This window comes from Lepisosteus oculatus, chromosome 19, assembly GCF_040954835.1.
Source record: "Lepisosteus oculatus isolate fLepOcu1 chromosome 19, fLepOcu1.hap2, whole genome shotgun sequence".
In the NCBI taxonomy this organism is placed as follows: domain Eukaryota; kingdom Metazoa; phylum Chordata; class Actinopteri; order Semionotiformes; family Lepisosteidae; genus Lepisosteus; species Lepisosteus oculatus.
This window is the reverse complement of record NC_090714.1, coordinates 3,334,172-3,356,317: the sequence shown is the minus strand read 5'-3', so window position 1 is coordinate 3,356,317 and position 22,146 is coordinate 3,334,172. Positions and strand designations below refer to the sequence as shown.

General features: G+C 47.7%; 1 protein-coding gene and 1 long non-coding RNA gene across 4 annotated transcripts in view; one reads left to right on the top strand and one right to left on the bottom strand.

The window, feature by feature from the left end:
- adcy9 (adenylate cyclase 9) overlaps nucleotides 1-20,527 on the top strand; it is a 65,976-nt gene extending 45,449 nt beyond the window's left edge. For both annotated transcript variants that reach the window (XM_015359942.2, XM_015359940.2), the window contains 6 exons: nucleotides 1,696-1,916; nucleotides 3,372-3,474; nucleotides 5,244-5,452; nucleotides 6,641-6,800; nucleotides 7,131-7,279; nucleotides 8,337-20,527. In XM_015359942.2, coding sequence (XP_015215428.2) covers nucleotides 1,696-1,916; nucleotides 3,372-3,474; nucleotides 5,244-5,452; nucleotides 6,641-6,800; nucleotides 7,131-7,279; nucleotides 8,337-9,543 — 2,049 coding nt within the window. In that variant the 3' untranslated portion in view covers nucleotides 9,544-20,527. The remainder of the gene's footprint in view (nucleotides 1-1,695; nucleotides 1,917-3,371; nucleotides 3,475-5,243; nucleotides 5,453-6,640; nucleotides 6,801-7,130; nucleotides 7,280-8,336) is intronic.
- LOC107078950 (uncharacterized) overlaps nucleotides 1-22,146 on the bottom strand; it is a 385,366-nt gene that overhangs the window by 180,203 nt on the left and 183,017 nt on the right. The window lies entirely within an intron of this gene.

The window sequence follows — 22,146 nt, the reverse complement described above, 5'->3', positions numbered from 1 at the left end:
AAATAGTGCTCCTGGGAATTCAGCGCTATAAAACCCAAGATATGATTGCCTCTACTGGTGGCGATTCTCATGTGTTTCTCTGGAACTCATCCTCAGCACTAAGCGGGGCATTGCTGTAAATATGAATGTTTTTTCTCTAGAGCTGAATTCCTGTTTGTTAGGCTGGGAAGCCATCTGACAGGCAAGACCAATCGTTTGATTAAGACATGGCATTCTTATTGGCTATAAATGGGGGAAAAAAGTTTCATTTTAATTTGCTCCGTTTGATACGGTATATTTATGTAACCGCTGATCAAAGCAGAGTGAAATCTACTTGGCAAAATGTGAAACTGCTTCAGAAAATGGCCCAGGTACTAAACTATCGTTTAGTGGCCGCTGTAAATGTCTGGTGTTTTTGTGAATGGCATCTCATGATCTAACTCGGCACATGAGAAGAAATTCTAGAATCCTGAGCTGTCTGTGTCAATCCTAAGTAAACACAGACATAAGTGCATGACATTATAAGGCAGTGGTTGCTGAAATAGATCTCAATAGTAATGTGAATTGTATTCACTATAAATCAGAAACATACTGTGTATATAGATATATTGGAGATCTATTTGATAATGATCCAAAACTTATATGGTAGCATCACTGTGTTGTGTATTTGCTTTAAGTTCAGGTATGTGTTTGAGGCATCCTGATCAGTTTCAAAAGCTTGAGCCTCTCTTTATTTATACAGTCGACCATCAGGGACAGGCCGAGACAGTTTGCAGTACTAACAAGGATGCAGATGTGCTAAGAAGCGCACCAAAGAGAGGCAGATTGTAGCAGAGGGAATAGGACTTAAGAACAAGTGTTTGACAAGAAAAATTACTTCTCTTTACTCCTCTCAAATGAGCACTCTGTAGATGAAGAGTTTAACAAATGCACTTTTTACAAATTAAGAAGGAGTCTATAAAAATTGGCTGCAGTAAGAATGAGGATACCAGCAGTATAAGGTTAGTTTGAGCTGAGAAATAGCTTAAAGAACAGGATGGAAATAACTGTAAAGCTCCTAAGTAGGAATAACACTTACACATCTGATTTCTAAATGAGGTGAAGTCATCTGTCCATCCATTACCTACCTATTTAATCCAAATCAGGACTGCAGGGGAGCCACAGCCCTTCCTGGAAAGCAACAGGTGCAAGGCAGGGTGCACCCTGGACAGGACACCAGTCCATCACAGGGCAGACGCACACACTCACACCAGGGCCAGTCCATCACAGGGCAGACGCACACACACACTGACACCAGGGCCAGTCCATCACAAGGCAGACGCACACACACTCACACCAGGGCCAGTCCATCACAGGCCAGACGCACACACACACTCACACCAGGGCCAGTCCATCGCAGGGCAGACACACACACACACTCACACCAGGGCCAGTCCATCACAGGGCAGACGCACACACACACTCACACCAGGGCCAGTCCATCACAGGGCAGACGCACACACACACTCACACCAGGGCCAGTCCATCACAGGGCAGACGCATACACACACTCACACCAGGGCCAGTCCATCACAGGGCAGACGCATACACACACTCACACCAGGGCCAGTCCATCACAGGGCAGACGCACACACACTCACACCAGGGGCCAGTCCATCACAGGGCAGACTATAAAGCCCCCATGGACCATGTGCACATTTTTTTCCCCCTGCTCAGGTTCCCTCAGGACGGGGCCCCAAAGCGCAGAACGGCCTGCTGAGCCCCCCCGCGGACGACAAGATGACCAACAGCCAGACGTCTCTGTGCGAGATGCTGCAGGAGAAGGAGAAGAAGTGGGGGGGGGTCAGCATGGACCACTCGGCCCTCATCCCGCTGCGCTCCAAGAACTTCCGCGAGCGGAGCGACGCCCACTTTGTGGACGTCATTAAGGAGGACAGGTGGGGGAGCTGCGACCGCCATAGCAGAGCTCCTGGGCTCAGATCCAGAAACACCCCTGGTGGGCATTTTCTGTACTGCAGCAGAGCTCAGGTCCGAGTGGATCCTTGTGTTCAGGATTTTTAATTGGTTAGAATAATATTTCTGTATTAGAGAAGGTGCAGCAGTCAGAAGCTGTGGACTGGATCCACAAGCAGGCAAAAGGTAAGCAGTCAGCCGGGGGATGAGCAAACAGCAGCAGGTGAGCAGGTAAGCAAGGCAGTCTGGAGCTGTCATCCCAGATCCAAGCCGTAATCCGAAATCCGAGGTCGGAACCGGGGGACGCAAGTAAAAGTACCAGGGCACAGTCCGTAGACAGAATTGAGGTAGTCCAACGAAGTTCAAAGCCAAGGAAACTCGGCAGAGCAGTACAAGAGACATCCAGAACATGGGTTGACTGAACGCAGTGGAAGCACAGTGATGAGAATGCCAAAACAAGCAACGAATCACTGTGACTGAACTTCCTAGCATTGCAAGGGCAGGTCTGTAAAGGTCTGTAGCCCTGATCTGAGTCCGAACGGGTGGGACAGGTGTTCCACCGAATCGGGTTGTAGTTGTCTGATTGGCAAGACCACCTGTCGCATTGGTGATCCTAATGGGATTCTGAGCCTTTGGATGACGGCGGCCATGACCGTTAGTGGTCACCACTCAAGGAGTTTTCAAAGTTTTAAATGTTTTTAGGATTGTACAGTTCACTGTATTTGAAGGTTTGCATCCAACTGCTATTTCTTTCCAACTCAGATCCTGGCCAACTAACCCCAGCTGTGCTTCTGGAAATAGTCGGCTGATTCTGTGCTTAAATTTGAGGAATCAAAGTTACAGTCTGCTGACATGACAAGACATCTGGACCATAGACCTTAACCTTGGTGTGGAGTGATCACCTTTCTTTTATTGATAGAGAAGCTCGGGAGCCACTTTCAGAGGCGACATTTATGGACTTGAGAGAACTCAGCCAGTACATGAATTGTTTGATTAGAAATAAACAATGGTCAACGATATGATGTTAGATGAACCGTGTAAGATTGAGTGTAATGCAAGTCTAGTTCCAGACAATAGGTAGCACAACGTCATCCCTGTGTATTCGAGCAAGAGCAGTGCCTGCGTCAAGAACATTACATAGATGGCTAGTTGCTTGTAATTAATGTGGACAATTCAACACAGCAGTTTACAAGCCATTACTTTTTTTGTACGTTTTGAGTTAAAGCACCAAAATATATTTTAGATTTATTACAGCTGGTCGGTACAGAGATAGAGTAAGTGGTTTCCTAGCAGCACTGAGGTCCATGTTGCAAAAGAAGGCAAACGCAAGACAAAGCTTGCAGATGTGTCCCGACCGCGAGAAGATCTGGGCTCCATGGAGGATCCAAGGGCAGAGCCGGCCTCAGTCTGACTCACTCTCTCCCTCTCTCCCCCTGCAGTTTGATGAAAGATTACTTCTTCAAACCTCCCATCAATAAGCTGAGCCTGAACTTCCTGGAGAAGCCGCTGGAATCAGCCTACAGAGCCAGCTACCAGGAGGAGGTGCGTCTGACAGCAACTTTCTATCCCTGTCCTAGCGTCGGTCTCTGTTTCCTGTGCCACAGTCGGTCTGCGGTGTGTGTACTGTCACTTTGCCATAATGCGTATAAACTGTGCTGCAGCCAGAATTTTCAGCATTTTGCATCGTAAGTGATGTTTTGCACCTAGCTCTGAAAGTGAGTGTTCCCACAAAGCAAAGCATATCACCCAGAATGGACCCGAGATAACTCTTGTCTCAGGAGATTACCTTAATGTTGCCGCCTTTTTAGTTAAATTATTTCTTTACTAATTTTTGCCAATAGCCCAACATGGGGTTGCCAGTTCTGTTCATGCATCTTGGCTGGTGGCTATGAACCCTGTGACCGCACAAGGGAAATGAGGAAGAGTGGGGAAACGAGTCCATTAACACGTCAAAGACAACACAGCCCAGCTTTGACATCAGAAATGAATAGATATTGATATAGATATGTGCACTGATGTTAAGATGCTTGATTTTGCTGGATGTACTCATGATGTCTTAGTCAGATTTACTATTTATAGATGTTAGTCACACATAATAAATATGGACATGAATAGTTGATGGGGGATCGTGGGTCAGCTGTAAGAGGCTAAATGACAGTCCTTTAAAATCACCGTTGGTTCTGTTATTTTAAATTATTAATACATTATGGTGCAGAGAAGAATAATAGTCAACCTTTTTGTAAAACATCTGGTTTTAGAAGAAATCTAAAATCCTGGCCACGCCACGAATAGGAACCCAGGTAGACAAACTCACCCTGACCTCCGCGATGCTCCTCCAGCTGTGCGCAGCTGGTGACATCTGACTCGAACCCCTGACGCCTGGATCACACAGCTCAGCTGCACTGCAGCGGCCACTCAGAAAGCCCCTGATAACCGCTGTTTGAGGAAATTGTGCAGGGCAGGACTCGGCTTTTACTTCAGAGAACCTTTTTAAAACACCTGTCAGAGACTCCATTAATTAGCTTTACTGACTTGGCCAGATGCGTCACTTAAGGTCGAATCATTTCTGTTACGGGTTTGTTGGGAGACTTAAGAAATTATGTGAGTTCTGGATACATTACCCGGGAATTCTGTTCTTCCTGACCTCTAAAAGCAATGTCAATAGATCAGTTTTTGGTGCATGAGACTCGGGAACACAGAAAGGTTCAATGTACAGGATCTTAATAGACCTGCTTTATTGACTGCTTATTTCTTGGATGCTTACACACTTGAAATCGTTCTTTCGTCCTCCTGGCAGGATGCCTTGTTACGTCTCACTGCAACAGACACGACCGTACAGATCCGACATGGTTATTGCATGCGTGGCTTCTGTCCTGTGAGTTTCTAATGAACGAGCTGCTTATTTTGTATCCACGTAAGATGGCGGTACGGATAGCTGTGAATACAAGCAGGGCTTGCAAAGGATGCAGTTTTCTTTAAAATGACACAACATCTTGGAGACTTGGAGACTGAGTCACTCTGGGTTGTTTGTGAACGAGCAGATTGAACGTCAGTGCAGTTCTGTGGCTCTGATTTAAGCCCTTGGTGTTGCTGGTGTCCCTCAGTGCTGTGCAGCATATTAACTGCTAGGCTAATAACGGTGAATACAGTCACCAATGCGGCAAAGCTCTCTGTTGGGACTGCAAGTCCTTTAGTGCCCTCTGGTGGTAATTGGGAAGTAATACATCTGCAGTTGGTTGTGTGTTGGCAGTGTCGACTGAGCCTGTAAGTCTCTGTCTTTCTCGTTCCCCGTCTCCCTGGTTTGCGCTCAGGTTCAGACCAAGGCCCCGGTGCAGACCTTCGCCAGTCCCACCTTCAGCTCCTTCCTGGACGTGCTGCTGTCCTCGGCGGTGTTCGCCGCCCTCGCCGTGGCCTGCTTCCTGCGGCCCTGGGTCACCGGCAGCCCCCCGCCCGCCGCCGCCATTGCAGTCTGCGTGCTGGCCGTCCTGCTGGAGGGCATCTCCCTGGTCCTGTCTGTGCGGTACGGGCTCCCGGCGCAGCTGTGGTGGGGGAGAGGGTGCCAGTGGGACGCCGTGGGGGAGTACCTGTAGATCCTCACAGCAGGGGGATCATACAAATCACAGATGAGAAGGAGCCGTTTCAGCCTCCTGATCCCAGGGCAACTGCTACTGCACGACCTCTGGTCATCACTTTTAGCAGCATGACAGGTAGTTTGTTCCGAGCGGTCTGGCATCGCGTTCAGAGAGCATCGGAGAATGTGGAGTGCGTGCAGTCATATTCGTGAGGATGCCAGTGACTGCGTGTGAGGTTTATGGTGCGTACGTGCCTGTACTTTTGTATGTGAAGTATTAACATGTTGCACTGACAAATATACATGTGTGTGGTCCGCCCATCTTTTATCTTTATCAGTTGTCTGAACGAGTGTTGTAACATTAACAGCAGCCAGTATACACTTGGCAGGTCCTTCCTTGGCTCTATTCGAGTCAGGTGTTTAAAGGCTGATGCATCTGAAAAGGTCAAAAATAACTACTTAATAACAGGATGCTCTCCTGGAATCAGGCGATGATCATAAATTGCGGCATTCAGCACGAGGTTGAGTATGTGCCTGGAGTATAAAACAAACGTGGGAACTTTTAATGCATTTTTTTTCCAATTGAAATGTTCAAGCATCACGGTTATGGAAACAGCCTTATTCTGACTACAGGACAAGGGGGTGTCGATAAGATCCATGGCTGATCTGTGGGGAGTGAAGCTCCAAGGCAGCCACCTACCCTGATCCCCCTTCACCCCGTGACAAGCAGCACACTGGTATCCCATTGGTATCTGGAAGTGACTGGCTCCTTTTCACTCAATTAGAGACCGATTGTTGATTTGAGCTATCAAACTGCTGTAGGTTAAGTAATGCAGGTGGTGTTCAGGAAACTGTTCTGTATGTCCGATTTTACTCTCGGGCCACGAGCCTGTTGGCTGTTTTGTACTGTGATGGCAGTAGGTTCCTTTCCTATTCTGCACTCTGCGTAGTTCACATGAACACGTTTTGTGATACGAATACACTGTATCCTGCAATCGAGTGAAAAAAGTCATCTGGGGATTCAATAGTCTCTGTAGAAATCAATGTAAAACCACATGGATTCGAGGAATGGCTCCAGACCCGCCTGGTGGCTGTCTCGGCTCTAACCCCGGACCTGCGTTGCTTTGATCCCCTTAGAATGGCCTTTTACCTGGACAACGTCATGAGCTGCACCCGACAGCTGCTGCAGGTCATCTCGGGCTGGATCCCCCGGCACCTCATAGGGGCCGTTCTCATCTCCCTGCCCGCCCTGTCCGTCTTCACCCACATCACCTGCCAGTTCCACCTGTCCCTCCAGGTGAGCGAGAGAACCCCGCAGTCGGCCCCTGTCGGATAACTGCTCTTCACTGTGGATATTTTAAGTCAAAAAGTTGCAATATAATATGAGTCTTATGGCACAGATGCTTAAAGAATTTCCTTGTGTTGTCTAAGGAGAGTGTAGGAAACGACTGATTTCCCATGGCCAGCTAAATTCAGGCGCATAGGAAAAGTTACAGATAAGCGTGTCGGCACTTGTGCTTGTATATGAGGTGAAATCGGCAGGTTTCCCTAAGCCTTGCAGTCGCCTGCTCCCCGGTCTCCAGCCCCGATCCTCACCCTGCCGCCTGGTCGGCTTTTTCCGTTGCAGTTCACCATGTTCATCTGCTGCGCGGTCATCATCACCATCATCCAGTACTGCAACTTCTGCCAGCTCAGCTTCTGGATGAGGTCCTCCTTCGCCACCGCCGTGGGGGCCGTGCTGCTCGCCGTGCTCTACACGCCCCTCTGCGCTCGGGGGTGAGTCGCGGCCCCGCTCCGAGCTCGTCCTCCCGTCGCGCGCCGCAAAGGGTTATTCAATCTCAGTGACACGATGAAGTTGCTGATGGGGTAGGAAAACCAGACAAATTCCAGGTTGCGAGCAAGATTGTGATTCTTTCTAACCCTGAAATATGAGAATAGCATAGCGGTTCCGCTTTAAAGTTAGCATCCAACCTTTGCAAGTCAGGTACGCATCTTTAACCACATCACATTCTAATCATTTTGATTGTATACTCTTTTAGTGTGTGTGACGTCATCCACCTGTGCTACTTTACTAGTATACCTTGTGTGTTTGTTAAAACAGCTCAGATGTGGTTCGGGTATACTGTGGGTAAGTGTAGACCCAGCCTAAACGCAGACATTGAAGGGTAGAGGCTTATCTGTTCTCTCTCCATGAAGTAATAGCGTCTACAACTGGATGTCTTTCCTGCATGCATGTGCGGTCCTCAGTTCTTTTGTAAGTCTTCTCTTTCAGCTCTACATGTGTGTCAGAAACTGCTAATCCATTTGGGAATTGCTCTCCTGGTAGAAGAGATGGGGTTGGAGGGGATCCAGATTTGAGATTTGAGAGTTAACAGAATTTCTAAAGCTTCATTTGCTCGGCTCTGATTGAATACAGTGTCTTACAAAAGTATCAATGTCCTCCCAATGACCATTGGTTATTCTTTGCAGTGTTTCTTGACTTCCTTCACCTGTAAAAGTATTTAGTTTCACGTTTTGATTTAAACGTTTTCACTATACCAAAGTGTAAATATTTATGATTTACCAAAATGGGACAATACTGCAGTTCTGATAGGCACCTTACCTCACTATGTGTCAAATACAAAGCTGGCAACATCTCACTCGGCACTTGCAAGAGAAATTAGTGATCAATCATTTGTGATCACCTCAATATGGAGGTTTTGTATTGTGTGCCTATGAAGGCCGTGTTGAGGCTGGGTTAGCTCGCGATTCCCGGTCAGTCCTGGTGGTTGTGACAAGGAGACCGTGTGCAGGCGTGGGACGTTCACTGTCCTTCCTCCCTCTCGTCCTCCAGGGGTAGCCCTTCCGACAGTTTGTCCGCGCCAGCTGTTGCGCTCCAAGACGTCAGCCTGGCCTTCTTCCTGCTGCTGCTGCTGGTGTGGTTTCTCAACCGGGAGTTCGAAGTGAGTTACCGGCTGCATTACCACGGTAACGTGGAGGCCGACCAGCACCGCATCAAGATCCAGAACATGCGGGATCAGGCCGACTGGCTCCTGCGCAACATCATCCCCATCCACGTGGCCGAGCAGCTGAAGGTCACGCAGAGCTACTCCAAGAACCACGACAACGTGGGCGTCATCTTCGCCAGCATCGTCAACTTCAGCGAGTTCTACGAGGAGAACTACGAGGGCGGCAAGGAGTGCTACCGCGTGCTCAACGAGCTGATCGGCGACTTCGACGAGCTGCTGCGCAAGCCGGCATTCGGCAACATCGAGAAGATCAAGACCATCGGCGCCACGTACATGGCGGCCTCCGGCCTCAACACCTCGCAGTGCCAGGACAGCGCCCACCCGCACGGCCACCTGCGCACCCTCTTCGACTTCGCCATGGAGATGATGCGCGTGGTCGACGACTTCAACAAGGACATGCTGTGGTTCAACTTCAAGCTGCGCATCGGTTTCAATCACGGCCCCCTGACCGCTGGGGTCATTGGCACCACCAAGCTGCTGTACGACATCTGGGGCGACACGGTCAACATCGCCAGCCGCATGGACACCACGGGCGTGGAGTGCCGCGTGCAGGTGAGCGAGGAGAGCTACCGCGTGCTCAAGGAGATGGGCTACGAGTTTGACTACCGCGGCACCGTCAACGTCAAGGGCAAGGGGCAGATGAAGACTTTTCTCTTCCCGAAGAGCGTGGACAGCGGGATGGTCCCCCAGCACCAGCTCTCCGTCTCGCCCGACATCCGCGTGCAGGTGGACGGCAGCATCGGCCGCTCGCCCACCGACGAGATCGCCGGCGTGGTTCCCTCGGCGAGCCCGCAGGGGCAGGAGCGCGGGCTGCAGGGGGCGGGGGAGAAACCCGACTCCCAGAACTCATCGGGAGGACCCCCCAGGTCTTCGGCCCCCGCCGGACCCGGCAGCCCTGGCGAAGACCAGAGGCCTCCGCCGGCGCGGGCAGCAGCCGTCCCGTCTGCCCCCGCCCCCCGGCCAGGGCCGCCGGAGGAGGAAGAGCCGGAAGTGAATGAGCTGACGAAATTGAAAGTGGCAGAGAGCCTATGATGCAGCTCTTGTGGATCCGAGCGAAGCCTCGGAGAAGCTCCCGAGAGGTTTTACTGCCGTCCTCTCCCGAGACCGCATGGAAGCGATGGACGCTATCATAATCAGTGTGGGCTTTGTATCTTTTACCTTTTTTTTTTCGGCTTACATTTTCACGAAAGGGGGAGGATAGGGACGCTGTGTGGATCGCAGTCAGTGAGGAAAGTTTGGATGGGGAGGGGAGGTGGGCCGGCGAGGGCTTCAGTTTGCCCAGCCGGCCCTAGCCCTTCACCTTATTGTCTCTTTGAATTGTAATGCCACTTTGTTTTGTTTTCCTTCATTTTTTTGGGGGTTTGTTTCTTTTGATGAAGTGCCTTCAGGAAAAAAAAAATACAGAACAACTTTTCAGAAAACGGAGGTAGGAAAAAAAGCATTGAAATGAAGGCCGGGTTGGGGGGGGGGCGGGGGAGGTGAAGGGAGGAAAAAACTCCCAGCACGGCTTTTACATCGTAGACAACAGAGGAGGCTGGGGTTATTCTTTTGTCGCGAAGACCACGTTTGGCGTATGCGGTTGTATTTAATTTAGCATATTGTTTTGAGCCCCGTCGAGAGGCGTCTGTGAGACGACAGCCAATGTACAGAAAAGTGCGGACTGCAGTGGATCGGTGCCGGCAGGGCGTCGGGGGGGAGAGGAGCCAATTCTGGGATGAGCAGCCGGGGGTGGGGGGTTTCTCTGCGTTGAAGCGCTGTGTTCTATATCCGCAGTGTGGGCCCAGTCAGGCCTGGAACTTCGTTTCCTGCTCATACTGCCCTCAGAATTCACATCTTTCCCGTTTGTCAAAGCATTTATAAAAAGCCAAAAACGGTTTCTCTGCGGGTACGGCCGTTTCACGCATGTCCTTGGTCACGTCTCGTTTGTTCTGTAAAGCAGAAGTTTGCTCACAGCCAGGTATGTTGACATACCATCTTCTGCGCTGAAGCTCCCCATGCCAAAACGAGAAATCAGTGCGCCTTGGGTAACCGTGGAGTGACTCATCGTTGCGATTCTTAATTACAAGGTGTGCGGCTAATGACCGGATGATGTGAGTGTTGCAATAAGACTCCTGGTCAAACCAGTTCCCATCCGCAGGTTTGCAGGGTCACGGGGAGCTGCAGATAGTTTGTGGACACAGGCGTTCGCCGGCAATGTAGGTGTACAGTGGCGCTTCAACCTGTCCTCACAGTGCTGCTCTCTGACATCTGTGGTGTCGCCGTGGCGCAGCTCTTGTCCCGTTAAAGGTGGAGCCAATCTGTAGACTATTTGGATATTTGTTGGCTGTATCATGTGTTTTATCACAAGAAAAGAATCTGCTCCAAGCAGCTGAGTTAATCCCATAGTCAGCAGCCTTTCTGTTTGTTTTTGTTGTTTTTTTTTGTCCTCTGGAGGCTGTTTCTAAAGCAAGCGAAAAGCTCAGCTCTGCATCAGAAAGGACGTGAATGGCACAGCATTAATTACACCAGGAACAGTCATATAAGATGTGCAAAGGTTCTTAGGTCTTTGAGAACGCACTAACTTTACGCCCTAACTGGTCATCCAACATTATGGCAATCTTTCAGTGTGTCATGTTGTGAAAAGCCAATCCTAATTCACTTTCGTACAGTAGTACTCTGCTGGTAGGCGGAGCGGTGTGGAAGAGGCATGCATGTGCTGTTCTTGGTTCTGCCTGCTGGATGCTGTCTGAGTGCATTGGCACTGGAGACAGTCTCCTGGCCTTAACATGATACCGAAGGGATAGCAGCTGCTGGGAGGACGTCTGCAGTTTCAGTGGACGTCCAGGTTTTCAGGTTAACGAGGAGGGGTGTCTTGAAGTCGAATGTCTTGTTTTCTGGTCAGCAAGTTGAGTTTACAGAAGAGATTGTGTCAAGGGAGGGTAAGATGCTCTGTAGCTCTCGCTGACGGCGAAGGTCCCTAGAGATCTGTCCTGGGAGGTTTTATCAGCATCGGTGTAACTAGAGGGAGTGCTGGGAGGAAACGGCTGTCACTACCGACATCTAGTCAGGAAGACGGCACCGAGAAGCTTTTTTCCCCAAGTGCAGCTCCTGTCAAATGGTTATCTAGCTGCACTGGGAATCCGAAAGTCAGTACCCTTTTCCCATTTCAGTAAGAGGTTTCCCGACTTGGTATAAGGTACAGGTGGGAAAGAAGCAGCCCAGGTGGGATGTAGCCGGTATTATCAAAACATTAAACCGTTTGTAAAAGCGAAGATGCATATTACATAAAAGCAATACAGAGCTGGGACAACACAAAGGCAGTGTGGCTAATAGAGGCCGAAAGGCTCAGGATATAGTTTGATTTAAGACATTTAAACTGTGTTCCAGTTGCAGGTTGAGATCTGGCAGCAAGTGAATCGATATCGCGTGAGGTCACATGTGAACATCAAGTGTTCCAGCTGCTGTCCAGCCCCTTAACAAAGCAATACTTAACTGTTCAGAATATAAAGGATCTTTGCTGGAGCTTGTGGCTGGATTCCTTCTAAAAACGCAATTTTCTAGTCAGATGAAAGAGGTTTCTATTGTGTTCATTTACATAAGTGCCACTTTAGTCACTGGGTGCAGTGCTACCCACTGCAGGTTTTAGTATCTTACTGTTGTTGTGATTGTTTTAAATACTTCCTTGTGTCTCCGGACTGCACCAGCGTGCGGGTTACTTCATCTGTATGAAGTCAAACAGACGACAGCCAAGATCTTTTACAGGAGTGATTTGTAAAAGGGGGTTGCGTGCCACATTTCACATCCAGTCCAATTTTGCTCTGCATTTGATTTAGGATTTTTACCATTGCGTACTTTAAGTATTGACTTATTGTCATACTCTCTTTCAGGAGTGCTTCTGAACTTATTTTGTTGAAAGTTTGTCGGATGCTATTTTTTTCTTCTGCTTTTCCCATTCTCGTGACCTCAAGGCTGGTTCTCTGGCTGACAGTTCGAACCCATGTAGCGATAGAGCTTTAAAGATCTGTTTGGCCGCGCTCCCTGGAATGTCTTCAAATCAAAGCTTCTTACTAGAGAGTGCGATGAGTCTTACAGCCTGGGGTTTGCAGGTTCCAATCCACGGTGTACGGTCTCCATTCCGTCTGCAGTGGCAGTACGTAATTAGCAAAATCCCGCAAGCACCAGCTGAAAGTGGGGTCTTTCAGGCAACCACTGTTTTTGAAAACACCACCCCTTTCAAAGTGTGGGTGTGAAGGTTCGATGAGCAGACCTCAGCGTGTAGTGTTAAGTGAATGGGAACAACAGTTATTTCAGGTACTAGAGATCTCTCTGCATTTAACTGAAAAAAAGGCCGCTTTTTACATCAAAACAGTGGAAAAGGTAGATGTGATGGCATTTCTATGTGAAAACCTCATCTAAGAGCTGCTTGTCAATGCATCTTTGCACTGCCCCATGTTTTATTAGATACAGCATATGCATTGGCATGTCTTCCTTTCACCAAGGCAGCAATGCAACTGGGTCGAATGTGTGTCTCGCCTCATGACTGCACTGAAGAGAAACCGAGAAACATCATGTGCATATTGATCAGATTGATTTCGTAGTCGTACACATGCTTCCCGGCTAACAGGGCTTTCCTATTGGAAGGACAGTACAGTGGGCAGCTAGTACAGCTTGGGGAATGTCGTCACCAGTGTCCGTGGCACATTTTAAAAGATGGCTGTCTTCAGCAGTGCCAAGATATAAGTGAGTCTAGGGATTACGGTGCAGTAACAATTGATGGCTATTTCCGTCTCCCCAAGGACTGTTCATGAACACATTTAACACCAGGTGATTTTGCTTTACTGCTCCCCTTTGCACTGTTGACGATACCTTCTGCCTCATGCTGCATGCGCTACGTCATGGTTTTAACTAGACAGTCCTAGCCACCTCCTAATTCACTGCATGAGTAATAATGGAAGAGCATTCTCAATGGGAGTTGAATAAAGTGGGTGACAACGGCCACTTGCTCCTCCGTTAGGTTTCTCTTGCAAATGTCCTTTTGCTCAGTGCCCACCAGGTGGGTGACGGTACTCGTGCTGCTGCCAGCTCACCGGGGCACCTGCATCGATGCTGCACTGATTGGCCAGCATCATTGTGCCTGTTCTACCTTGGTGTTGTTTTGTTTGTGCTTTAGCTGAATCTTCTAAGTTTGCTCCCACCCCCCTTGACGCTCAGTTTGCGACACTTTTTTTCGGGGGGGGGGGGGGACAACGAGAGTCCCGAGCTCTAGCAGTGCCTGAAGCAGCAAGTCTTCCTGCTCCCTTTATCTCGTCAAGGATTGTCAGCGAATTCCCAGGTCCCTGCTGACTCCAAATTCCCAAATTGGAAATCTAGGAAGATGGCAAATATCCCAGATGTCCTGTCTTCTTAGACTGAAGAAGATGCAAGTTGCAATGTGTGTTACCAGATGATTCTGTGGTGCGAGTAAAAGCTCGAGTGCATCTTTGAAGACGCTACAGAATGGTATTTGTCCAGTCCCAGTAATGGCGCACTGTCTCGCTGATGAAGGCCAGGTCTGATGTCCCCTGAATAGATTGTTCTTATCCTGCCACAGGTGTCACCCTCGTTCACAGGCTGTGGGGCGCAGTGGCCGTCTTCTGTCGAGCTGTGTAGTGGTCTTCGCCCCGGTGATTCAAGTGGCATCCCTGAACATCCGATGAATTCTTTAGTCATCATTTGCTTCAGCTTCGTAGGCCGTGGCTGTGGTTGTTTTTGTCAGATTAGTGACTCATCAGGTTCTGATCGTGGGGGGAAAAAAAGACACTTTTAACGTTCCAGTTCGGATACGGTCCTGCTGTAAAACAGAAAATATTTTAAACTGGCTGTCGTTCATAAAAGGTGCTGATCAGCGGGTTATTAAATGTAATGTCAGTGCCTTTATCAATATGTTTTGCATTCTTCAGATTCTGACTTGCTTTGATTAAAACAGTTACTGGTGAAAATATTGGGGATATTCCCTTGCAGAACATACACATGTATACAATATATAATATAAGTATAAATATATATACATATATAAATAGACATAGATATATTTTCTTTAACTTTATTCTTTGGAGTTTTTTGTATAAATTTGAGCACTATACATTTTTATATGAATGATTTAAGTGGTTAAGGGACTGAAAGGTTCTTAGCCTTTTTGTAGTTTAATTTATAAGTGTGTTTCCACTGTAAATCACTCAATCTATAGTGTGTCTGTGTGTGCATATCTAAATGCCTGTGCACACACGTCATTGGTCGTGCAATAGTAAAAATGTAGTCAGCATTTTTGAGTTTTAGGACAATTCTCTATTTTAATAGCTTATTTTTTGTATTGTACAGAACTGATATTAACTGGGGTGAGGGGGGAGGGGGGGTCTCGTTTTTAGACTGATGTCCTAACGCAATAAAAAAGGCTCATTTATTGTTCGGGGGGATATCCTAAGAGGTTTGTGTAGATCATCCAGAGGTGGGGTTTTCCTTGTGAATAGAGTGGCACGCAACCCTCAGCACACATCACAGCTGTAAAGAAAGAGAAGCTGGAGAAAGGACCCTACGGTCTTTTAAGTCAATTGTGGCATCTAGGAAATTCCCTTAGTAATGAAGAACGTAGCCTTGTGTTGCCTTTTTGGTGCAATTTTCCTGCTCTAAGTCCAGTTTGGCAGCCGTGCTGTCATAGTGAGGAGCTGTGCAGCCTGGCCTTGCGGTGTTTTGTGCTGCAAAGCGCGAGTCTGGAGCCTGACACAAGAGGGGCAGGAAACCCTTGTGCTGGACACGGGGATGAGATGAGCAGAGAGCAGTCCCTGGGGCTGCCCTGTGAGATTCAGCCGTGGGGTAGCCAGCAGGTGACTGGTTCCGCAGCGCAGAGAAATGAGGCAAGTTTCTGATCGATTTCCAACTTAAAAAAAACACAGACGCACTGCCTTCGATAGACTTGTTCCTCCTTTGTGACAATTAACATTGCTGAGAAATCTGCTCCTCCCCTCTCCCCCCCCCGCAACCCCCCATTTTCTTCCTTCGTTTCCATAGTGGAAACGAAATCTTTCATGAATCGAGAGCGCACACTCGAGTCGGCCTGCCGCTGAAAAGCAACGGTAAGTGCGTTTTGGGTTCCAAGTCAGAGATGTCTTCCATGGCGATACATCAGGAAGTTGTAGGAACACAGGCGTGCTGGATTGCTTGACTGATCCGAGGAGAAAGCTGGTAACAAAGCACAGGTTGTTTGAAAACTTTTCTTTTGAGAATTTGAGCCCCCCAAAAAACTCATCAAATCATAATTGCCGCTAATCAGGCTTCAAGGGACTGCTGCGACAGTGCAGGATTAGGGTTTCAAGTATTACATTGTCTCAAAACAACTTCTCGGGCCAGTCTGATTGTATCATCTTTAGGTGAATTATCATGCAATAATTCTGCAGTGCACACAATATTGTTTGATACGTCTGGTGTGATTGAAACATGAATGCCGGCTTTTCGACATGGATTTTAGCACCTTTAGTGTTTCTCAGATTATCGCTAGCTTGGTGCCCCTGATCAATCCCATGAAGGTGCCGTTTTTGTGTGCCTTATTGCGGGTAGATATTGAAGGTGCCACCATCTTTTCCATCTCTACCTAAAGCGTTTCCTCAAAAGGCACAGCCCCGCAGAGGGTCAATAAGGAAGCCTGGGATTCTGAAAGTAACACGGCTTTAAAAAAGGGAATTTTTCTGCATAGCACAGAAATCTTTTTGAGCGCAACTTTTGAGTCAGTAAAATTGCTCTGTTAAAGAGTTTTTTTGGGGAAAAAAAGAATCGGATGTAAAAAGGAGAACGAAAGATGTAAAAAGGGACGACTTTTGACAAAAAAGGAAAAATTGCACTTGCCTTTTTGTGGGCTTTTTGAGTTGGATGGCGTGGTACTTTTTGTTTTACCAAATATACACAGAGTTCCTGCTCCGTATGGGCCAATCCAAAGAGATCATGCCGAAACTAGTAATTCAGTGTCCTTACCCAGTTCTTTAAGGTGCGCCCTTCTTTAAGTGAAAACTCAAAGCCACATTTTCGGTTACCAAGCGAGGATGGAAGGAAGATATTCTCACTGAAGTCTTAGCCTAATTTATCGAATCTGGCTGCTACTCCATCCTCCTGTTTGTCTGGCTACTGGGGAGCGTGTGTATGTGTGCGTCTGTGCCTGTATGTGGGAGTGTGTGTGTCCACGTGGGCATTGCTCGATGAATCCCAAGAAAGGGCACTGAGACTGGACAGTACTAGAGCTCGGGGCTGCCATAAAAGCAAAGAGAGCCACATGACCGGGGTAAAGCCAGGCCAGGATGCCAAGCCCCTGTCGGCCATGTGCACGCTTCAGGGCTGACCTGGCTGTCCTAGATGGGTGCTGCCAGCAGTGATGCTGTAAAGGCACTCCTGTCCTTTGCCCTTGTCATGTGACTTGACTTAAAGAAGATGGGTTTCCTCAAGACTTGCATCTGTAAATACTGCACCTTAGCTGTGTGGTCGAACAGAATCTTAAAGAGTTTAGAGAAGTGTCTGTGAAATGTTAAGCTATACGTGTACATAGATTTATTAATAACAAATCCATATTATCTTTGACTTACTACTACCAGTCTGTAACCGATTGTATGTTATAGGTTTAGTGAAGGGCTGAATGCTCGCACTCTTCTTCACTAGATCCGATGAAAACCCACGCAGCAGACATCGGCGGAGCTTGTCGCGTGGCGGCTCGAAAAAGTCGTGTTGCTCTCGTCCGGAGCCGCCGCCGCCGCCTGGGGAGCCTGGTGTTTCCACAAAATATGTCCTCTTGTCTTTTTGTTTTTGCCTCCATGGGGAGGAACAGAAATTGGGACGGGGTGAATCTTCTGGTGTGTGCAGGCTGCCATTGGTGTCTCTGTGATTTGATTAGATCTGCAGCGACGTGCAGTACACCAAAGAGCGTGGTTCCGAGTCCGAGGTTTCAGTTTTGCATTTCAGTGCGTGTGTTTGCTGTTTTTGTGCACATTTACCAACATGTATCATTTATAAACACGTATGTATACATTTGCACAAAGTACTCACCTTGTGTGTATATATATAATATCATGCCTTTTTTTTAAAGATTATTTAAACATGCACTTGCCCTGTTTGCCATTAAAAGGGACGTGGGAGAAGCCAGCAGTGCAGAGTTTGACCTTCTGCGCGATGGTGATCTGGAGGTATTGTGTGCTTGAGGGTGGTGGGGAGGGCTGGACTACAGGCTCTTTCAGATTTCACCCGGCCTGTGGTCGTACACTCCACACAGACGCTACCAAGCTGGACTCCGGTTTCGTTTCCCCCCAGTCCGGGCTTCTGTCTGGGGGGTTGAAGCTGGTCTAATCAGATGAACACGTGGTGAAAACTACGCGCAGGAGCGAGCGAACCTCTGCTCAGTACAGCAGGCAAACGTGGGCAGTGACGGTACACTCCAAGGATCGCCGCCTCGGATTGGTGAAGCAAGGTGCTGTGGCTGCAGGAGGCTCTCCAGTGCCTCCTGCTGTCGTGCATTGTCTCCATGTGCACCAGTCTTTGCTCTTGTGTGGTTTTCACTATGCCATTGTTTGATTGTGCCAGCCAGGTGCATATGCAGCCTGGATGTAGGTGCCGATTTAATTTCCTCACCTAAATAGCCTGTAGAATCAGGGTAGTCATATAAGGCCCCAGAGTGGAAGTCGGATCAAGGTGCTATGCAGTGGCTGCGATAGGGACTGAAGCGAAATATTCCATTAGCAGCAATCGATGCTTTCGATTTTGTCTTTTGATCCTGAAGCGCTGATCGAATCCAGACTCCACCATCGCAAGCTCCTGTGGCGATACTTGAGGGCACCTTTCCAGGGAGTACAACCAGCAGAGCCCCAGGCAGGAGGAAAGCTGTCCAAAAAAATAAAAACAGTGACTTGTTGGAATGTGCTCTTGGCGGGAGGGTTCAGTCCAGTCCCGAGCGTACAGCTCTCTGCACAACCTGCTGCAGGTTTGGCTTTGGTTTCAGGTGGATCCTTCCCAAAAAGAGACGTTCAGACCCAGCAGAGTTGTGATCAGAGCTTGGCGTCTTGCTTGTTCTCAGGCTGGGAAGTGGTGACGAGAATTATTCTTTTGAAGCGCTTGTCAGGGGGTCCCCCCTAAAAACCCTGGAACTTTTGGCTGGTCGAATGATGTCCAGAATTCGATTTTAATCAGAAGTGAGTACAATCTCCTCTGTGAAGTCAAAAGGCATAGTTTTGGTCAAGTTACAGTACAGTAGACGCGTAGTATAAAACTAGTTTTTCTGCAGCAATAAACGTTTGTAAAACACAAGGACACTGAAGTAGAGAAGAATTGCAAGATTTTTTTTTTTATTGGTCTTTTGCACAGAACTGTGGAAAGGTTTCTAAACTGATGAGATCTTGGCGGAATACTCGGACATCCACAAGACCAACTATTGGCTCAACTAGTCAATATCGATGTGCTTCTTAACCATGGGTTGAAGGTATCTTTGTGCCTGAGAAGCTGGGGCTCTCCAAGACCAGGGTTGGAACCTGATGCCTTAGGATCTTCTTTTAATTCACTCTGCTGATCAAACATGTTTAAAGAGTTTTGTTTTTGCCTCTTTCCAGCAACCAGGGTTGTTGCTGGGCACAGGTACAGTACATTGTATTGAAAGGCAATGATTACTGCATTCAAAGTTCAAGGTAATTGTAGCAACTGTTTCTTTACCATTACAGTGTAAGACAGTAGAAGAGTGCCAATCCTTTAGAAGTATATAAGGGAACTTGCTTGGCACATGCAGGCCAGTGAATCGCTGGATATTCTGCTTCAGATTATTCCAGGTAGCCTAAAGGACACTTCCTCTTGATTTTCTTACTGGTGGTCTTTCAGGTACTTAATTTCACTAATTTTTTTTAAATCAGCACTTAGCGGATGTAGCTTTCAGTTCACCACCTAAACTTGTGCTGAAAACTACAAGTGCCAAACTTGTTCAGAGCTGATACCATTTATACTTGTTTTTGTTCAAACAAGAGTTCTGTGAAAAGGGAGAGAGGGGAGAGAGAAAGAGCAGTCCAGATGAAATCAAGACTTTAATACTGCGGCTATCAACCCTGTAGCTTTGTTTTACAGGGGAAGCATTCACCTATGCAGTGGATGGTCATCACTGCGTGCTGGGTTTGGGAAGCACGCAGGTTTTCATTTAGCCTGAACCACAGTTTCCCAGTTCCAGCTCTTGGGACACTCAGTTTTAGACCAGCAGCTGGGGAGGCAGGAAGGAGGGGTGGTCCAACATCAAGTTCAGCTGCGAAAGAAGGAACTCGGAAGGAACAAGCACCAGAAGAGTCCGATCACCTGTGACAATCCTTTGGCTGCGAGTTAGTGCTGTTAGTTTTTACCCCAGTTCTGGAGGAGGGTGTGGAATGGGTTGGTCCATTAAATTTCATGCACATTGCACGTTGATGAGATGAGATTCTAAAGATGGGGCTAATACGATCTCATCCAACAAGGCACATTCTTCTCAGTGCTGTACAGTCCCCCCAAAGAACACATTTAGGGACAACTAGGAGTCCGGGGAGCTGCACAGCACTGTCCTAAAGCAGCTTTCCTTCTGAGTGGTTGTACTTCAAAGTGATTTTGACCACAGCAGGTGTTGTCCACACCTAATCTGATAAGTGGCAAGTGTTGAACTAATGAACAGCTTAGGTTCTGAGACTAAAAAATAATCTGATGTTTTTTTTTTTACTTTAAGAACACCCAACAGTGTAGAGGGGGCTTATTCAACCACCCCCATGGCTGACTGAGATGTGTGTGAAAGAGCCTCCACTCATCTTAGTGGGCTGCAGAGCTCTTGAAACTGCGTCGGTGACGGGTTCCCTCGTTCTCCCACCTGCACTGTGAAGGGAACGGAGACACGGGGCTCTTCCGCCTTTTTTAAATTGTTTTTCGGGGGGGAGGGCATCAAAAACATATTTTGTGAAAACACTTAAATGTTTAGTCTGTTGCCTTTTGCCCAAAACAAATGTCCAGGTACAGAAATAAAAGAAAATGAAAACTTCTTTGTGTGGTTTATTTGTGTCAAGGATGAGTGGAGTGTAGGAGACTCGTACACAGATTTGGGTTTAGAAAAAAAAAGCAGTATTCGTGTACCTTGTACAGTACATCCTGAATTTATTTTATTTATTTCAAGAAATCAAAACTTTTATTGTGGCTATAGCAAATAGTTTGGACTGTGTTGGGGGATAATCTGTAACGGATAGTGTAAACGTGTGTAAATTTCAATGGCTTTATTCCAATTATAATAATAATTGCTTACATGTATATAGTGCTTTTCTGGACACCCCACTCAAAAGCGCTTTACAGGTAATGGGGGCTCCCCTCCACCACCACCAATGTGCAGCCCCACCTGGATGATGCGACAGCAGCCGTAGTGCGCCAGAACGCTCACCACACATCAGCTCTCAGTGGGGAGGAGAGCAGAGCGATGAAGCCAATTCATAGATGGGGATTATTAGGAGGCCATGATTGGTAAGGGCCAATGGGAAATTTAGCCAGGATGCCAGGGTTACACCCGGTCTCTTTTCGAGAAGAGCCCTGGGATTTTTAATGACCGCAGAGAGTCAGGACCTTGGTTTTATGTCTGCCTGCATGAGAAATTCTTCCATCTGAAGGTCATCTTGCTGCAGATGAAAACTCAGACCTTTCGTCTTGGGGCTATACTGTAGCACCAGTCCAGTGCAGGTACAGCACCAGGGCACTGCACATATACTATAGCACCAGTCCAGTGCATGTACAGCACCAGGGCCCTGTACATATACTGTAGCACCAGTCCAGTGCAGGTACTGCACCAGTGCACTGTGTAGCGCAGCTCATTCGGACGCTGTGATGTCATCGCCCTCCCTGCGCGTAACAGGGACCTCAGCTGCCTGGGCTGAGGGAGGTCTCCTTTACCTCATGCGGCTGCCCTGTTCCATTACGCTGGAGACCCGGGTTCCACAGATCATTCAGCCACTGATCTTTCCAATGCAAGACTCTTCCAGGATTATTTTGCTGTGGCTTTTTCTTCGTTGACGAGACGATAACACTTTGACTTTGTCAGATTTCTCAAATTTGTGTTGCATCCAAGCAGCTATAGTTTACACACACGGAGACAATACAAAAAAAAAAATCAGACGGTACATATTTACTTTACATGAGAAATATAACATTGCAGTGCCATAAAAAGACATCAACCCACACATACTCATTACACACCGCTTCTACAGGAATCGCCACAGCTACACCTGAACCTACTGTATGAATTCACTCCCCCCCCCCAAGTCACCCTCTGCCCCTGTAATGGCACAATATCCCTTCACTGACCTTAAGAAAATGTTCTTTGTTAAACAGTTTGATACAGGACTCATGGAAAGGGGTTTAACTGCAGAGGCTCCCAGACATCTCTTAGCTCCGAGATTGTAATAAATAATCCCAGATTGCTGCTTGAATTCTTTAAAACTCAGATGAAAATGTGGCTCTAATGAAAAATGGATGCCAGTCGCAGTACATTTTTATCAAATCCAGATTTCATTACAGTTCTGTTTCTGGGTGGATTGCTGTGGCCTCATGGGTTCGTTGCCTGCAAGGCAAAGCCTTGGATTGGCAGCGGCCGTGCATTTTAACATCTGCATTTGTGTT